The 14,193-nt window shown below is 45.5% G+C and overlaps 1 protein-coding gene across 3 annotated transcripts; it reads right to left on the reverse strand.

Moving 5' to 3' along the window:
* Window positions 1-1,231: 1,231 nt before the first annotated feature.
* Window positions 1,232-5,047, reverse strand: LOC125520240 (putative folate-biopterin transporter 2). Of its 3 annotated transcripts, XM_087535119.1 has the most exons (6): window positions 4,884-5,039; window positions 4,061-4,770; window positions 3,261-3,520; window positions 2,924-3,019; window positions 2,663-2,833; window positions 1,232-2,147 (listed from the first exon to the last, which is right to left on the reverse strand). In XM_087535119.1, exons 2-6 carry the CDS (start codon window positions 4,464-4,466, stop codon window positions 1,458-1,460), a joined length of 1,623 nt encoding a protein of 540 aa, XP_087391245.1. In that variant the 5' UTR covers window positions 4,467-4,770; window positions 4,884-5,039; the 3' UTR covers window positions 1,232-1,457. The 3 variants fall into 3 exon arrangements, with proteins under 3 accessions (XP_087391245.1, XP_048541057.1, XP_048541056.1); XM_048685100.2 differs by having other exon boundaries at window positions 3,261-3,355; window positions 4,061-5,047; XM_048685099.2 differs by having other exon boundaries at window positions 4,061-5,046.
* Window positions 5,048-14,193: the final 9,146 nt, after the last annotated feature.

The raw sequence follows: 14,193 nt of genomic DNA on the forward strand, positions 1-14,193 counted from the left end.
ACAAGCATGGGTTGTAGATGTGCCCAGGGGATGTTTTGTGGTGGGAGTTGTGGCCCATGATCACATGGGAAACTTCGTCGCGGCCAGGTGTTCTAAATATCCAATGATAGTCAACCCCTACACGATTGAGCTACTAGCACGTAGGGATGCAATGTTGCTTGCAATGGAGGTGGTGTGGCAAAACATCGCACCAAAAACTGCCTGTCAATCTCTTCGTGATGACTGACGGGGTGATGATTTTCGCTTAGTGGCATGTCATATACTCAGAGAGATTCACTCCTATCTCTCAAGCTTTCAGGGTTTTGAAGTTCAATTTGAATGAAGAGATGCGAATGAAGTTGCTCATCGGTGCGCTAAAAGAAGGTATTTTTGTAGTCTCTAGTGCTCTTACTCTTGATGTAGTCCTTGACTTTATGGTTTGCCTTAGTGCAATCTGATATTGTCCACCTAAAGAATGAATAAAATGCCTTTTCTCAGTAAAGAAAAAGATCATGCGCAAACTTGAACCACCTCCTAAGAGTATTGGTCATTGAAAACCCACCTATTATGGTGGGACATAGATTTAGTTGTTCTTGTATCGGTGAGGGAACCCCTATTATCGTTCCTGAAACGCCTTTTTCTTGGGAAAAAAACATTGCGAACTCATGAAATATGGTCACCCAAATTTCGTGAAAAACGGTCACCCAAATCCATAAGAGCACACCCCTCACAAGCTCCCTTTGAGAATTTTTCGAGAAGGGTAGACGGTCTCTCTATGTCCACCTCCACGATCTCCCTTCGAGCAACATTTCCCCCCAGAAAAATATCATATTTATTTTCAATGGGATTTTCATGCTAATTTTTCCACCTCCTGTGATTTCTGAGGCATGACACCCTAATTCGCCTTGTGTCTCGCCAAAGGGATCACTCTAATAATTGGGAATCAATCATTTAAATTTGTTGCTGTCAAGAATGAAATCATCACTGCTAGCGTGCACCTAACAGCAACATCGCTATTACCATATCGTTCTCCTCCATCTGCTGATGAAAATGAGTTGCAGAGAATCTGGTCCACTGCACATGGCCCTTCGTGGCATCAATTCAGGCTTTGAAAGGTCAAATCATGTAGATTGTGAAGTGTGAACTGGCCAGGTTAAGCCAGGGCAGAAGGAAAATAGACACGTCGCATACAAGACTTGCAAGGAAGGTAAATAATACAACTTTGAGTCAAGATCAGACAACACAGTGAGAGTTAAAAAGAAGAAACTGATGTTTTACTAAAGCGGCGACAAGTAATATGGATAGGAGGGAGCATCAAATTTCAAAGTACTATCTGGCATTTGATGATTTGCTAACCTAATGTAAAATGAATGAATACAACAGCATGTGAACAACTAAAAACAACACAATGTGATTTTTATGATCCTTTTCAACTATATGTCTGTGTAATGAGGGAAAAAAAACATGTGTATGGTCCATCAGCTCCTGTTGGCGAGTAACGAAGCCTCGTCGTCATCTTGCCCTATATCAAGATGCTCCTGGGTTTTGCATTCCTGGAGCGAGGCATCGGCGCTCGGATTCTTGTCAACGGTAAGAGAGGTTAGCTCGACGTTCTCTATTCGTCGAGCCTCAGCACAGTCATACTCAGCCAGCAGATCAGCAGGAAGGATGTTAGAATTCGGGTCACTTCTTGGCACCAAGAATAGCAGTGCCAACGGTAGTAGCCTCATCACATTTCGGATCAAGATCGCGGCCCAGAGGTTTTTGAACTCTGTCCTTGTGATCCTTAACAAATGAAGGAGTAGCCCACCGATCCAAGATGCTGTCAGCACGCCAATATTGTCAATGGACATGAGCAGCGCGAAGAATGTGCCCTCGATGCCAGGTGGGCAAAGCTTTGAGCTGAGCACCAAAAGAGGCATCCACTTGATGCGGTTGATCATTTTGGCGACCCCCTCGTCGATCACAGCGAAGTAGTAATCAGGTATCCCAAGTTTTAGATTTAGACGAAGTACCAAAATCAGATCAAGCATTCCTGACAGGCTTAGTAGCAACTGACTTGAACAAAGAACACTGCGAAAAGAGTGATCCCTAAGAATATTTTGATAAAGTATAACTCCAACAAGAGATCCCACCGAACCAATTGCGAAGATAAACCCAATGAATCCCTGGTAAAGTAGAAAAAAAGTCTTATTTCAGTCATGCGTCAAAGATTGTTAAATTCCCAAAAGAAATGTTATATTTGCATCAGATGTACCCACAGTGCCCCTTTTTTATTTGATGCTTTAGAATAAGAAGCAAACTTTCTAACATTTGTTCGGGAATATATCCAAAACTATCTATATATTGCATATAAATATATATATTGGATTTTTCTTCAAAAGTAATTTATTGATATCATAATTTTACAAAACATGTTAATTTGAAGATATGGAACATCTTGAAAATATATTGTAGTCAAAATTGCATCTTCGAAACTATGAAAAGTCTATAACATGAAGTGAAAAGGAACACATGGGAGTCATTTCAGATATGTCAAGTACAGATGAATTTTCCCCGGGAAAAAAAGAATAATAGAATTTAACTTCAAGCAAACTGTAGTGTCATGAAAAAAGGAGCCAAAGGTCCAAAGAAATTACGAACTATATTATAGCACAAAAATGCATAAAGATGTAAGGTGTACCTCAGAGAAAGATGGCCCTGCACTTGGATCTGTGTACCAGTAGAACATTCCTTCTTGAATATCCACACTGAGAGCAAGCGACATGTACATGTAAAAACATGGCCGCCATACTTCAGGGCATTTTAAGGTCCTTAACATTTTTCCACTGGCTTCTACAAACTTCTTATGAGCCTAGTGTGTGGTTTCAGACAGAAAAATCAGTGCATGCAAACAATTACTTATATCTGATCTCAAACACCACGAAGAAAACATTCTACTAACCTGCCCGTATGGGAAGTTGGGGATATGGACATCCTTTAGCAGTATTCCAGCTAAAATTACTAGGGCAGAAGGTATAGTTAAAATGCCAAGGGTTCCCTTGAGAAAGACAAGATTTATCTACTATCAGATTCCAGAAACCAGTACCATACAAAGTAGTAATAATAGATAATTTACATTCTACACGGCAAAATAGAGGAGCACAAGCTTGCTGTATGTGGATAAAATACTCTGGATTGGATTTATGAGGAAGTTATCTAGCTCATTTGATTAGAGATGATCAATGATTGGGAAGTACAGAGCACTAAAATATCGAGTGTTATGAGCTGGTGATGCTCACCTGTGATCCAATTGCATGAACAAGAAAACCACTTATTGAGAATCCAATAAGACCTCCAACAGATGAACAGAAGCCATTTAAGCTCATCATGTCAGCTGCGAGATGAGGGTGTATTAGACTGTTTTCGGCCACACAGGCATCTATAGTTACATCAGCTATTGCTACACTTGCACTCCCAGACATCAATGCCAATAATGCAAACATCACATGAAGCTTGCTGTGTAGAGAGACTATAAGCATAGCAATCACTCCCATTATGCCTGTGTATTCCTCGGAAAACAGGGAGGGGGCAAAATTAATAAAGAAAATCCATAGCCTGTTACCAAATATAATAGTTACATTTAATCAAGAGAACGGCAGTAAAAATAACACTGCTACGGGGAATAGCCGATGTATTTCACATATGCCACATTTTTGCTTTGAATATATGCAAGTAAACAGCTCCACTGGTTCCTTCCTAATCGTTGGTCACATTTAGCATTTCCCTATATGCAATTCAGTTATTCAGAAGTGAAATATGGATATCCCAATGGCAAAATAAATTTGTTTCCTGTTGTGGCTCATCATCATTCGGATGCATAGCGCCGTAGTGCATAGCAGCAAAGGAATGGCAGTCCTATCTGAGCCACAGGCGTAATCGACGCCGTCAATTTGGTTCGTCACTAGTCACTAATCACTATACTTCACCAGCACCAAATGTTCAAAAACTACCACAAGTCTACAATTCAGTCCAGAGTTTCAGTTTACAGCTCGTCAGTACACAAGTGTAACCAAAAGCCCAAAACACTATGCTTGCTCACCTGCAAGGACGAAGTAGGGCCGGCGCCGGTAGCCGGCGACGGGGAGCACGTCGGTGAGCAGGCCCCAGACCGGCTTGACCAGCCAGGGGATGGACGTGACGCCGTGGTACACCTGCGCCGCCGACGGCTGCACCTTCTGCACGTCCTTCCAGTAGTAGTCGGAGGCGACGCGCGAGATGCCGCCCCCGAGCCCCTGGCTGATGCCGTAGGTGGCCACCACGCCGAGCACGAAGCTCCAGTGCAGCTCCCTGACCAGCATCCGGAACCACGCCACCGGTGACAGCACCCAGCCCACGGCGCCGCCCGCCCCTGCCTCCTTGGCCGGCGGCGACCCCCGGGCCTCCTCGATGAGCACATTGGCCTCCCCCTTGTCCTCGGGGAAGTCGTGGGGCGGCTGAGGCGACATCTTCTTGGCTTGGCTGCTCCCGCGCGAGATCTCCAATGGGTGTGCCGCCGCTCGGAGATCGCGCGCTAGAGCTTGGATCCCGCACTGCCTCTCGACGAGCAGCTCCGGGCTGGATCTGGAGCCTGGACGCCCAAGAACGGCAGATTCGGCGGGGTTTCTTGAATCCTGAGCGCCGGCGAGACAGCTGAATGATCGGAGCTGGGAGCTAGGTGCATCTCCGTCGATCTAACAAGCTTCTAAAGCCTCAGAAACCCCAAGAAATTCAGCGCTTGGACAAGAACATCAAATCGAAGGCCGCCTGAGCCTTTCAGGGAGGGACAAGCACAAAAATGAGGAAATTGGTGCACAGGGACGGGCAAGAAATTGGATTGCAGCAGAGTGGTGGCCAATTGCTTTCACACAACAAAGAAAAAATACCGAATTGAGCAGCCAGATGCGAATGCTAGTGGCCTGCGAACATCGGAGACTGGTGAGTAAAACAAGAAGAGCTGAGAAAAGAAATGGATCGTGGGCGGAAGCGGAAGTCCTAGAAAATGGAGGAATCCTTTGGGATTTGTGAGGGGGGCGTGAGGATAGCCGTTTGACCTCTTTCTTGTCTTTAATTATTTGATTATGCTTGCTGACTAGCGCTAAGCTAGGTCCCTGTCGCTGTAGGGTGGGGCAGCCAACGAGGGGCCACTTGGCAGTGGGTGTGCATGTTAGGGAGTTAATTGAGCCTGCGTGTTCCTCGGTTTTGCGCGCGATAGGGCGTGGAAAACATATCCAGCGAAACGGGAGATTACGTGCGCCTAATGCACCTTACGATTTTGGACTGTTGGATGAGGAATTGGTGGACAGGATTAAAACAGAAACGAAGATGTGAACAGGCGTTGCAAAACAAACCTTGTGTTTATAATCAAACTCAACCGCACTCCGGTTTTCCACCGTGGTTTCGTCACAGGTGGTTTTATTTGGATGAAATGTGAGGACTTATTGTGAATATGCCGTACTACATGGGTGGACCGCATGTTGATTTTGGTCAAAATACAAGGTATGTTTTGGCAAATGCGGGAGGAACCCATTTCAAGCCAAACCACATCCATCGGTTTTTCATCAGGCGCCCCCCAAAACGCGGGGTGTGTTGGTTGCACTTATTCTCATGTGTAACCGCACATGTTCTCAATAGACTATGGTACTCCACCAATAGCTTATTAAGGAAGGACTCACCTAGTTCTTCACCGTTGGCAACCTACCGCACGCCTACTACACATGGAAGGCAACTATAGGAAGAAAAGCACGACTACGAGATGAGGATGGCGGGCGTTGGTGAGAAGTTCCAAAATGGCATTAACAATAATTGCCCTTAAGGAAAATCCCAACCTAGACCTGGATCTAACCTATACTATCTACAACTGAGATCTGATCTCCTCATCCATCCCCACTTCGAGCAGCGAGACCACCAAAGAAAAGAGGGACGAAGTAGGGGTGTGGGAGTCGACTCTCAACAGGGATAGAAGGGAAAAAGAGAGTACTCTGTGATATGACTTACGCAATGAGTTTGCAAACAACAAATAATTAGGCTCTCCTCGGGGAACGCGGTGAAGGTTCCTCGGGCATGCGTCATCCCCACACAGAAAAGACGCAACATTTTATTTTTGATAGGGATGCCACATTTTTTCCAGTGAGTTACAAATTGAAGTTGGTGGTGATGGTATGAGTTCACTCCCTTACTCCATCCCTGTCTCCATCATCCATTCATGACTCATCAAACCTAACTGTAGAGACTTGATCTTCATAGTCGTCTCTACGTATAGCTCAATCAAATCAACAAGCCATGACATCACTTGTGTTCGCAATTGTTGTACTGTAACAATAACCAATTAGTTAATCCATCAATTGATTTTTGTCTGACCACCGCACCTCCCAAATACCGATCCTTTGGTTGTTGCCCCTCCGCAACCTCGTCCTGCTAGCGCCCCTTCTCCCTAATATCCATCATTTCCATTCTCAAATTTCAAAATCCGTCCATTGCTCCACTGCTTCAGATCTTGCAATGGTGCTCCCATGATTGCTATAGTTACCCAAGTGGAGTGTTGCCTGTCTGGTTGAGTGTTTTCTCAGCCACGCTGTAAGGGCATATTTATCCCTTAGTTGTTTTGGTGATTGATGACAATGCTTTTGCGGACTAATCGTGTGCATTGAGTGTTTCAGACTTTTTATCACTAGGCACAAGACGATTTGGTGCCCCTCGAAGACTATTGAAGACGGCGTTTCTCTACATTTCTTTTCGGTGGATTTGAGTCATAGGAAAGCCATACTATTAAGAGGGAGTCCGCTTTGGAAAGGTTTGGGTGGAATCATCACGTACACGTCTACTCCTTTGCACCGCCTTTCCTTTGGCACTTTGGAGCATCCTCGTCTTTTCATGTCTATGCAAAATGTCGTGTTTGCTGAACAGGGGCATGCGGTAGTACCGGCCTCTGGTGCGGTAGTACCGCAAGTGCCCACGGTAGTACCGCTTCCTTGGAGCGGTAGTACTGTGGCCTCAGGCCAGGCGCTACCGCTATTACGGTAGTAGGGCGGATGTAATTTTTTACATCCGCGCCCTACGCGGTAGTGCCGCGCCAGGTGCGTGGTAGTACCGTGCGCTCTGGCCAGGCTCAGAAGTTTGCGCGACAGTAGGAGCGGATGTAATTTTTTACATCCGCACCTCGCGCGGTAATACCGCTCATGGCTTGCTGTACTACCGTGTCGTATTTTTGCATAGATCCCAACTCAGCGGAAGTTACCATGGATGTATTTTTATATGTCCGTGCCTTTCCAAAATCTGGACTATTTCTGCCTTGCGGTAGTACCGCAAGGGGGAATGGTAGTACCGCGCCAGCGGTTCTACCGCCCTCTGCTTCATTGCATCTGGGCTGTTTTGTTTTCTGCTGCTCGGGCGGTAGTACCGTGTTTCCTTGCGGTAGTACCGCGTTCCCGGTGCGGTAGTACCGTGCTACGCATGCTGAGTTGGTGGATAACGGTTGGATTTGTTCTTCCACTATGTAAGGGGTGTCTTCTTCTCCGAGTTAACTATCTCTTCCACCCCCAAGCTCCATTGTTGCTCCAAGCTCCATTTTAGCCCGATCTCTCTCCCTAGCCAATCAAACTTGTTGATTCTCTACGGATTGGTTGAGAAGGCCTAGATCTACACTTCCACCAAGAGAAATTTGATTCCCCCCACTCATCCCTTGCGGATCTTGTTACTCTTGGGTGTTTGAGCACCCTAGATAGTTGAGGTCACCACGGAGCCATATTCCATTGTGGTGAAGCTTTGTGGTATCGTTGGGAGCCTCCAATTAAGTTGTGGAGATAGCCCCAACCTTGTTTGTAAAGGTCCGGTCGCCACCTCCAAGGGCACCAATAGTGGAATCACGGCATATCACATTGTGTGAGGGCATGAGGAAAATACGGTGGCCCTAGTGGCTTCTTGGGGAGCATTGTGCCTCCACACCTCTCCAACGGAGACGTACTTCCCCTCAAAAGGAAGGAACTTCGGTAACACATACTCGTCTTCACCGGCTCCACTCTTGGTTATCTCGTGCCTTTACTTGTGCAAGCTTATTTGTGTTAATTCCCTTGCTTGCTTGTGTACTTGTTCTTGTTGCATCATATAGGTTGCTCACCTAGTTGCATATCTAGACAACCTACTTTGATGCAAAGTTTAAATTGGTAAAAAAGCTAAAATTGTTAGTTGGCTATTCACCCCCCTCTAGTCAACTATATCAATCCTTTCAATTGGTATTAGATCATTGTCTCTTTCTTAAGGACTTTACCGTCCGAAGAGTATGGTTGACACCGTAGACGGTGAGGAGGAGCACTCCGATGCGAATCCGATCTCGTCTACGGCCGATGGGGGAACCACGGTCTCTCGTGAGGAATTCAATGTGGCTTTGGACACATTGAAAACCTCCATGACGACCGAGGTTGAAAGCATGTTTAATAAATTCTTAGAAGGGCCTAAGCTATCTACCGCGCCGGTGAAAATGGGTGATCCCACTAACAAGGTGACGGATGCTAACTCCGATAAGGGGGAAGCTACTAGTGAAAAGGTTCCTTCTTCTAGTGGTAAAATTGGCAACGACATCTTTGCCCATGTGGAACGTCCACTTACTTATGGTGGACCGATTCCTTCCACTCATTTGAATCATGTCGGTCCTCCCCTTAAGATTGTAAAAAATGAGGACTTTGATTCTTGGGTTTATTGCTTTAAGCGTCATTTGAACCATGTTAATACTAACCTTTGGAGAATCATTGAAGAAGGTTTTTATCCGCATGACCGAAACAACTTCACCCCTAGAGAAGCCGCGGACAATCAATTCAATGAGAATGCTCTCTTCATCATCCAAGATGCAATTCCACCCGAAGATCTTGCTCACCTCTGGCCATTCACCATGGCCAAGGATGCATGGCGCCATGTTGTGTCCCTCTACCGGGGAAGCGCAAGCATTCAACGCTCCAACTATGAAGTGGTGCAAGATGAAGCTGATGAGTTTGCAATGAAAGAAGATGAAGAACCCTGTGAGCTCTATCGGAGATTAACTACTCTCGAGGTCTCACTCCGAGATCATGGGAGCAAGGATACAGATGACAATTGGATCAAGCGCAAATTCCTCAAGGCCATGATGCCTTACCACAAGGCCATGTCCTTCGTCATTCGTCAAAGGTTGGACTTCCACACCTTGTCCTCAAGTGAAGTGCTGGATGAGTTTGTAGCTATGAGCATCTTGGACAAGACCGCCGACAATGCGGTGTTATGCTCTCAAAGAGCAAAGAAGCCCAACCTTTCCTTGAAGGCCAAGGTTAGTGTGGAAGAAGAGGAAGAAGAGGAGAGCAATCCCGAAGATACAAAGTATGCTTATCATGAACACATGGCTCTTACTTCAAGGCAATTTTGGAGCAAGAAGAACACAAGGCCCAACTTCAACAAGAATAACTCAAGTGGCGCAAAGGTCAAGCAACAAATGAGGACTTGCTATAATTGTGGCAATGTGAGCCACTTTGTTGCGGAATGTCCTTATGAGAAAAGGGAAAACAATGGTGGCAAGCTCATCCGAAAAGACAAGGCCAAGTCTTTCCCCAACAAGAGCAACTTCATCAAGAAGACTCCTCCCAAGGGGTTGGTGGCACAAGAAGAGTACCATGAGGATGATGATGATGAAGATAGTGAGTCAGTTGCCATGGCCTCCGTTGCCATTGCGACAACTCCATGGGTGTCTCTCTTCGACTCACCCAATGAGAACATCACCGCCAAGTGCCTCATGGCTAAAGCCACCAACAAGGTAACTCCCAACATCAAAACTACCATCATTAATAATCCTTCGTTGACAGATTGCATTGATGAACATGAGGGGTCCAATGTGGAGGAGAATGAATTTGAGTCATTTATGAGTAAACTCAAAGGGAAATCCAAGAAGCACTTCGTTGCTCTCTTGGAACAACTTGGTGAAGCCAATGACATGATCGAGGCTCATGAAAATACCATCTCTAAGATAGAGGGGCATAGTCGTGACTATGCCGATGAGATTTCGGATCTTTCCAATGCTCTTGAGGAAGAGCGAGGTTTTCGTTTGGCTCTTGAGGAGTCATACAACAACAACCACGCTAAATTAAAGAAAGATCTTGATCATACACTTGTTGTATCTCATGTGCTAAACTCCGAGAAGGCCAAGCTTGGGGTTGATCTTGCTAAACTCAAGGAGGAGTTTGATATACTTGACAAGGCTCACAAGGCCTTGAAAGGTGTTCATGCTAGCCTCAAGGAGTCTCATGATCAACTCCAAGTGAAGCTAACCAAGGAGAAAGCCACTTTTCCTCACATGGTTTTAATTGATAATGCAAATGCTACTAACCCTTGTTGTGAGCATGTGCATCTTGTTGAGGAGAATGCAAAGTTTAAGAAGCAACTTGAGAAAGGCCTTGTGTCATACATACAAGGTGAGAAGAACCTCAACGACCTTTTGAGCAATCAAAATGAGGTTGTGGGCAAGGAAGGAATTGGGTTCACACCCAAGTCCAAGAACAAGAAGAAGGAAGACAAGGCCAAACAACCTCCCCCTCTCAAGCAAACTTTTGTGAAGGAGGGAGAGGGTGCTTCCAAGGAGAAGAAGAAGAACATTGTGAAGGGTAGTGATGCCAAGAAGGGCAATGCTACCCCTCCCAACAAAGTCGGCGACTTTAACCCTTCTTATGTGTTATGTCGTGCTAGTGATGGACATGTTTATGCCAAATTTGTTGGTTTCTCCTATGAGTACATTGAATGGTCTATTGGGGTTCCTAAGACCCTTGTTACTAACCTCAAAGGACCCATTACAAAATGCGTACCTAAAACCAAGCATTGATCTCTTGTAGATGTTTGCTTCCGGTGGGGGATCATGGTTGCTCGATAGTGGAGCCACTAATCATATGACTGGAAGTAAGGACTTGGTGGTGGACGTTCACAAGATTCCATCTATGCCCACCAATGTCGAGTGGGGTCATGCCTCGTCCTCTAAGGTACTGGGACTTGGCAAGGTTGTCATTTCTCATGATCTCACAATCGAGAAGGTCATGCTTGTTGGGTCCCTTGCATACAATTTAGTTTCCGTTCATCAACTCGCACTCATGGGCTTTGCCACTTTCTTTGATGTTGGTACCGTGGCCCTCTTGTGGAGCAAGACTCTTAAAGTAGCCTTTGTTGGGCATGTCGAGAATGGTCTCTATGTGATTAACTTTTTGGAGCGACCCACTAAGACCGCGATATGCCTAATGGCTAAAGTTGACGTGGGATGGCTTTGGCATTGCCGTTTAGCCCATGTCAATATGAGATCTTTGCAAAGTCTTCTCAAGGGGGACCATGTCTGTGGACTAACAAATGTTAGTTTTGCTAAAGATCGTGCTTGCAGTGCTTGTATCGAAGGAAAGCTACATGAAAAGGCTCACCCTCCACGACTATCATTTACTCGAAGAGGCCTTTGGAGCTCCTTCACATGGATCTCTTTGGGCCTCCATTCTTTGATAGTCTTGGGGGTAGAAATTATTGCTTGGTGATTGTGGATGATTATTCAAGATACACTTGGGTATATTTCTTCAAGAGGAAGAGCGAGACCCAACAAACCGTCATTGACTTTGCAAATGAAGCTCAACGTCAACACAATGCAAAGATCTTGACAATAAGAAGTCACAACGACACCGAGTTCAAAAAATACACCTTGAATGAGTTTCTTAGTGATGAGGGGATCAAGCATCAATATTCCGCACCTTACACCCCTTAACAAAATGGTGTAGCGGAGAGGAAGAACCGGACGTTGATGGATGCGGCAAGGACCATGATGGCAGAGTTCAAGTCTCCATACAGCTTTTGGGCTGAAGCCATCAACATCGTGTGTCATGCATCCAATCGGCTCTACCTCCGCAAAGGCTTGAACAAGACTCCATATGAGATACTCACCGTTAACAAGCCCAACCTCAAGTACTTCCGGGTGTTCGGGTGTAAGTGCTTCATTCTCAAGAAAGGTGTTCATTTGTCTAAATTTGAGGCTAGAGCTCATGAGAGCATATTTGTTGGTTATGCTACAAACTCTCATGCTTACCGTGTCCTCAATAAGTCCACGGGACTTATAGACATGTAACGTGGAGTTTGATGGGAATAACAGCTCCCAAGTGGAGCAAAGTGGCGCTTGTGATGTAGGTGATGAAATTCCTCCCCAAGCCATAAGAAGAATGGGTGTTGGTTTTATCCTACCCATTGAGGATCCCCTTGTGGCCGAAGGAGAAGGACAATGTTCCACTCACGTGGAGTCATCACCAACCCAAGGCCCACACGCTTCCGAAGAACAAAGTGAAGGCCCTCAACCTCATGAACAAGACCAAGGGCAAGATCAACCTCAAGATGGTGTTGAATCACCAAGTGATGCCCAAGGTCAAGTTCTCTCATCCAAGCAAGTTCAAGATCAAGAGCAAGCTCAAGATCAAGAACGAGCTCAAGACGACGCTCAATATGATCAAGTAACCGCTCCTTAACTCTCTCCGGAGGAGGAATTAGAGCATCGTGCCGCCAAGATCGCATCCAAGCTATCCACCAAAGATCATCTCATGACAAATGTGCTTGGAAGCTTAAGAAAGGGGGTAAGCACTCGTAGACAATTATCAAACTATTGTGAACATCACGCGTTTGTCTCTTGTGTTGAACTCCAAAAGGTCTATGAGGCGCTCGAGGATCCGGATTGGCTTAATTCCATGCATGAAGAACTCAACAACTTCAAGCACAACAAGGTGTGGAGATTGGTGCCAAGGCCAACGGGGAACCATATTGTCATTGGAACCAAATGGATATTCAAGAATAAGCAAGATGCTCATGGGATTATCATTCGCAACAAGGCTCGTCTGGTAGCTCAAGGCTACTCCCAAGTCTAGGGTATCGACTATGGTGAAACCTTTGCTCCCGTTGCTCGCCTTGAATCCATTCGCATGTTGATTGCTTATGCTTCTCATCGTAACTTTAAGTTACAACAAATGGATGTGAAGAGTGCTTTTCTTAATGGTCCTATTAATGAGTTGGTATATGTCAAGCAACCCCCCGGGTTCGAGGATCCCTATTTTCCCGATCATGTGTACCAACTCGATAAGGAACTCTATGGCCTTAAGCAAGCCCCACGTGCATGCTATGACCACCTTACCGAGTTGTTGCAAGATCGTGGTTTCGAAATTGGGAAAATCGACCCCACTCTTTTTACTAAGAAGGTCAAAGGGGAGTTGTTTATGTGCCAACTATATGTTGTTGATATTATCTTTGGTTCCCTAACAAAGCTTTCAATGAGGAATTTGCCACACTCATGACCTCCAAGTTCAAGATGTCCATGATGGGAGAGTTGAAGTTCTTTCTCGGGTTCGAAGTCAAGCAACGAAGAGAAGGATCCTTCATCAACCAAGCCAAATACACTCAAGACATGCTCAAGAGATTCAAGCTAAGTGATGTCAAGCCGGCTTCCACTCCAATGTCTGTCAAATGCCAACTTGACATAGATCCCAATGGTAAAGCGGTGGATCAAAATGTATATCGCTCCATGATTGGCTCCTTGCTTTACCTTTGTGCATCTAGACCGGATATCATGTTGAGTGTGGTAATTTGTGCACGGTTTCAAGTCACACCTAAGGAAAACCACTATGTGGCGGTCAAGCAAATCTTTCGATATTTGGCTCATACCCCAAACTTTGGTTTATGGTATCCAAGATGATCTAACTTCAACCTTGTGGGCTTTTTGGACTCCAATTGGGCGGGAGACAAAGTGGATAGGAAGTCAACTTCCGGAGGGTGCCAATTTCTTGGTTGCTCTTTGGTGAGTTGGTCTTCCAAGAAGCAAAGTTGTGTGTCTCTCTCGTCCATGGAAGCGGAGTATGTGGCTGCCGGTAGTTGTTGTGCTCAACTTCATTGGATGAGGCAAACTTTAAAGGATTACGGTGTCATTTGTGACAAAGTGCCTCTTTGGTGTGACAATGAAAGTGCCATCAAAATTTCTCTCAACCCGGTGCAACACTTCAAGACGAAGCATATTGAGATTCGGTATCACTTCATCCGGGATCACATTAGGCGAGGGGAGATTGAGCTTAACTATGTCAACACTCTTGATAACCTTGCAGATATCTTCATGAATCCCTTGGATGAAGCAAGATTTCGCGAGTTAAGGCATGAGCTAAATATCATTGATTCGAGCAATGTTGCTTGAAC

Source organism: Triticum urartu, chromosome 7A (assembly GCF_056163025.1).
Source record: "Triticum urartu cultivar PI428250 chromosome 7A, HENAU_Tu73, whole genome shotgun sequence".
In the NCBI taxonomy this organism is placed as follows: Eukaryota; Viridiplantae; Streptophyta; class Magnoliopsida; order Poales; family Poaceae; genus Triticum; species Triticum urartu.

Excerpts from the sequence above, each read along its gene's own strand:
- LOC125520240 (XM_048685099.2), bottom strand. The coding sequence starts at position 4,466 with ATGTCGCCTCAGCCGCCCCACGACTTCCCCGAGGACAAGGGGGAGGCC. Across the intron at positions 3,020-3,260 it reads TTCATGCAATTGGATCACAG|GGAACCCTTGGCATTTTAAC; the intron begins GTGAGCATCACC and ends GTCTTTCTCAAG. Across the intron at positions 2,834-2,923 it reads CCAACTTCCCATACGGGCAG|GCTCATAAGAAGTTTGTAGA; the intron begins GTTAGTAGAATG and ends ACCACACACTAG.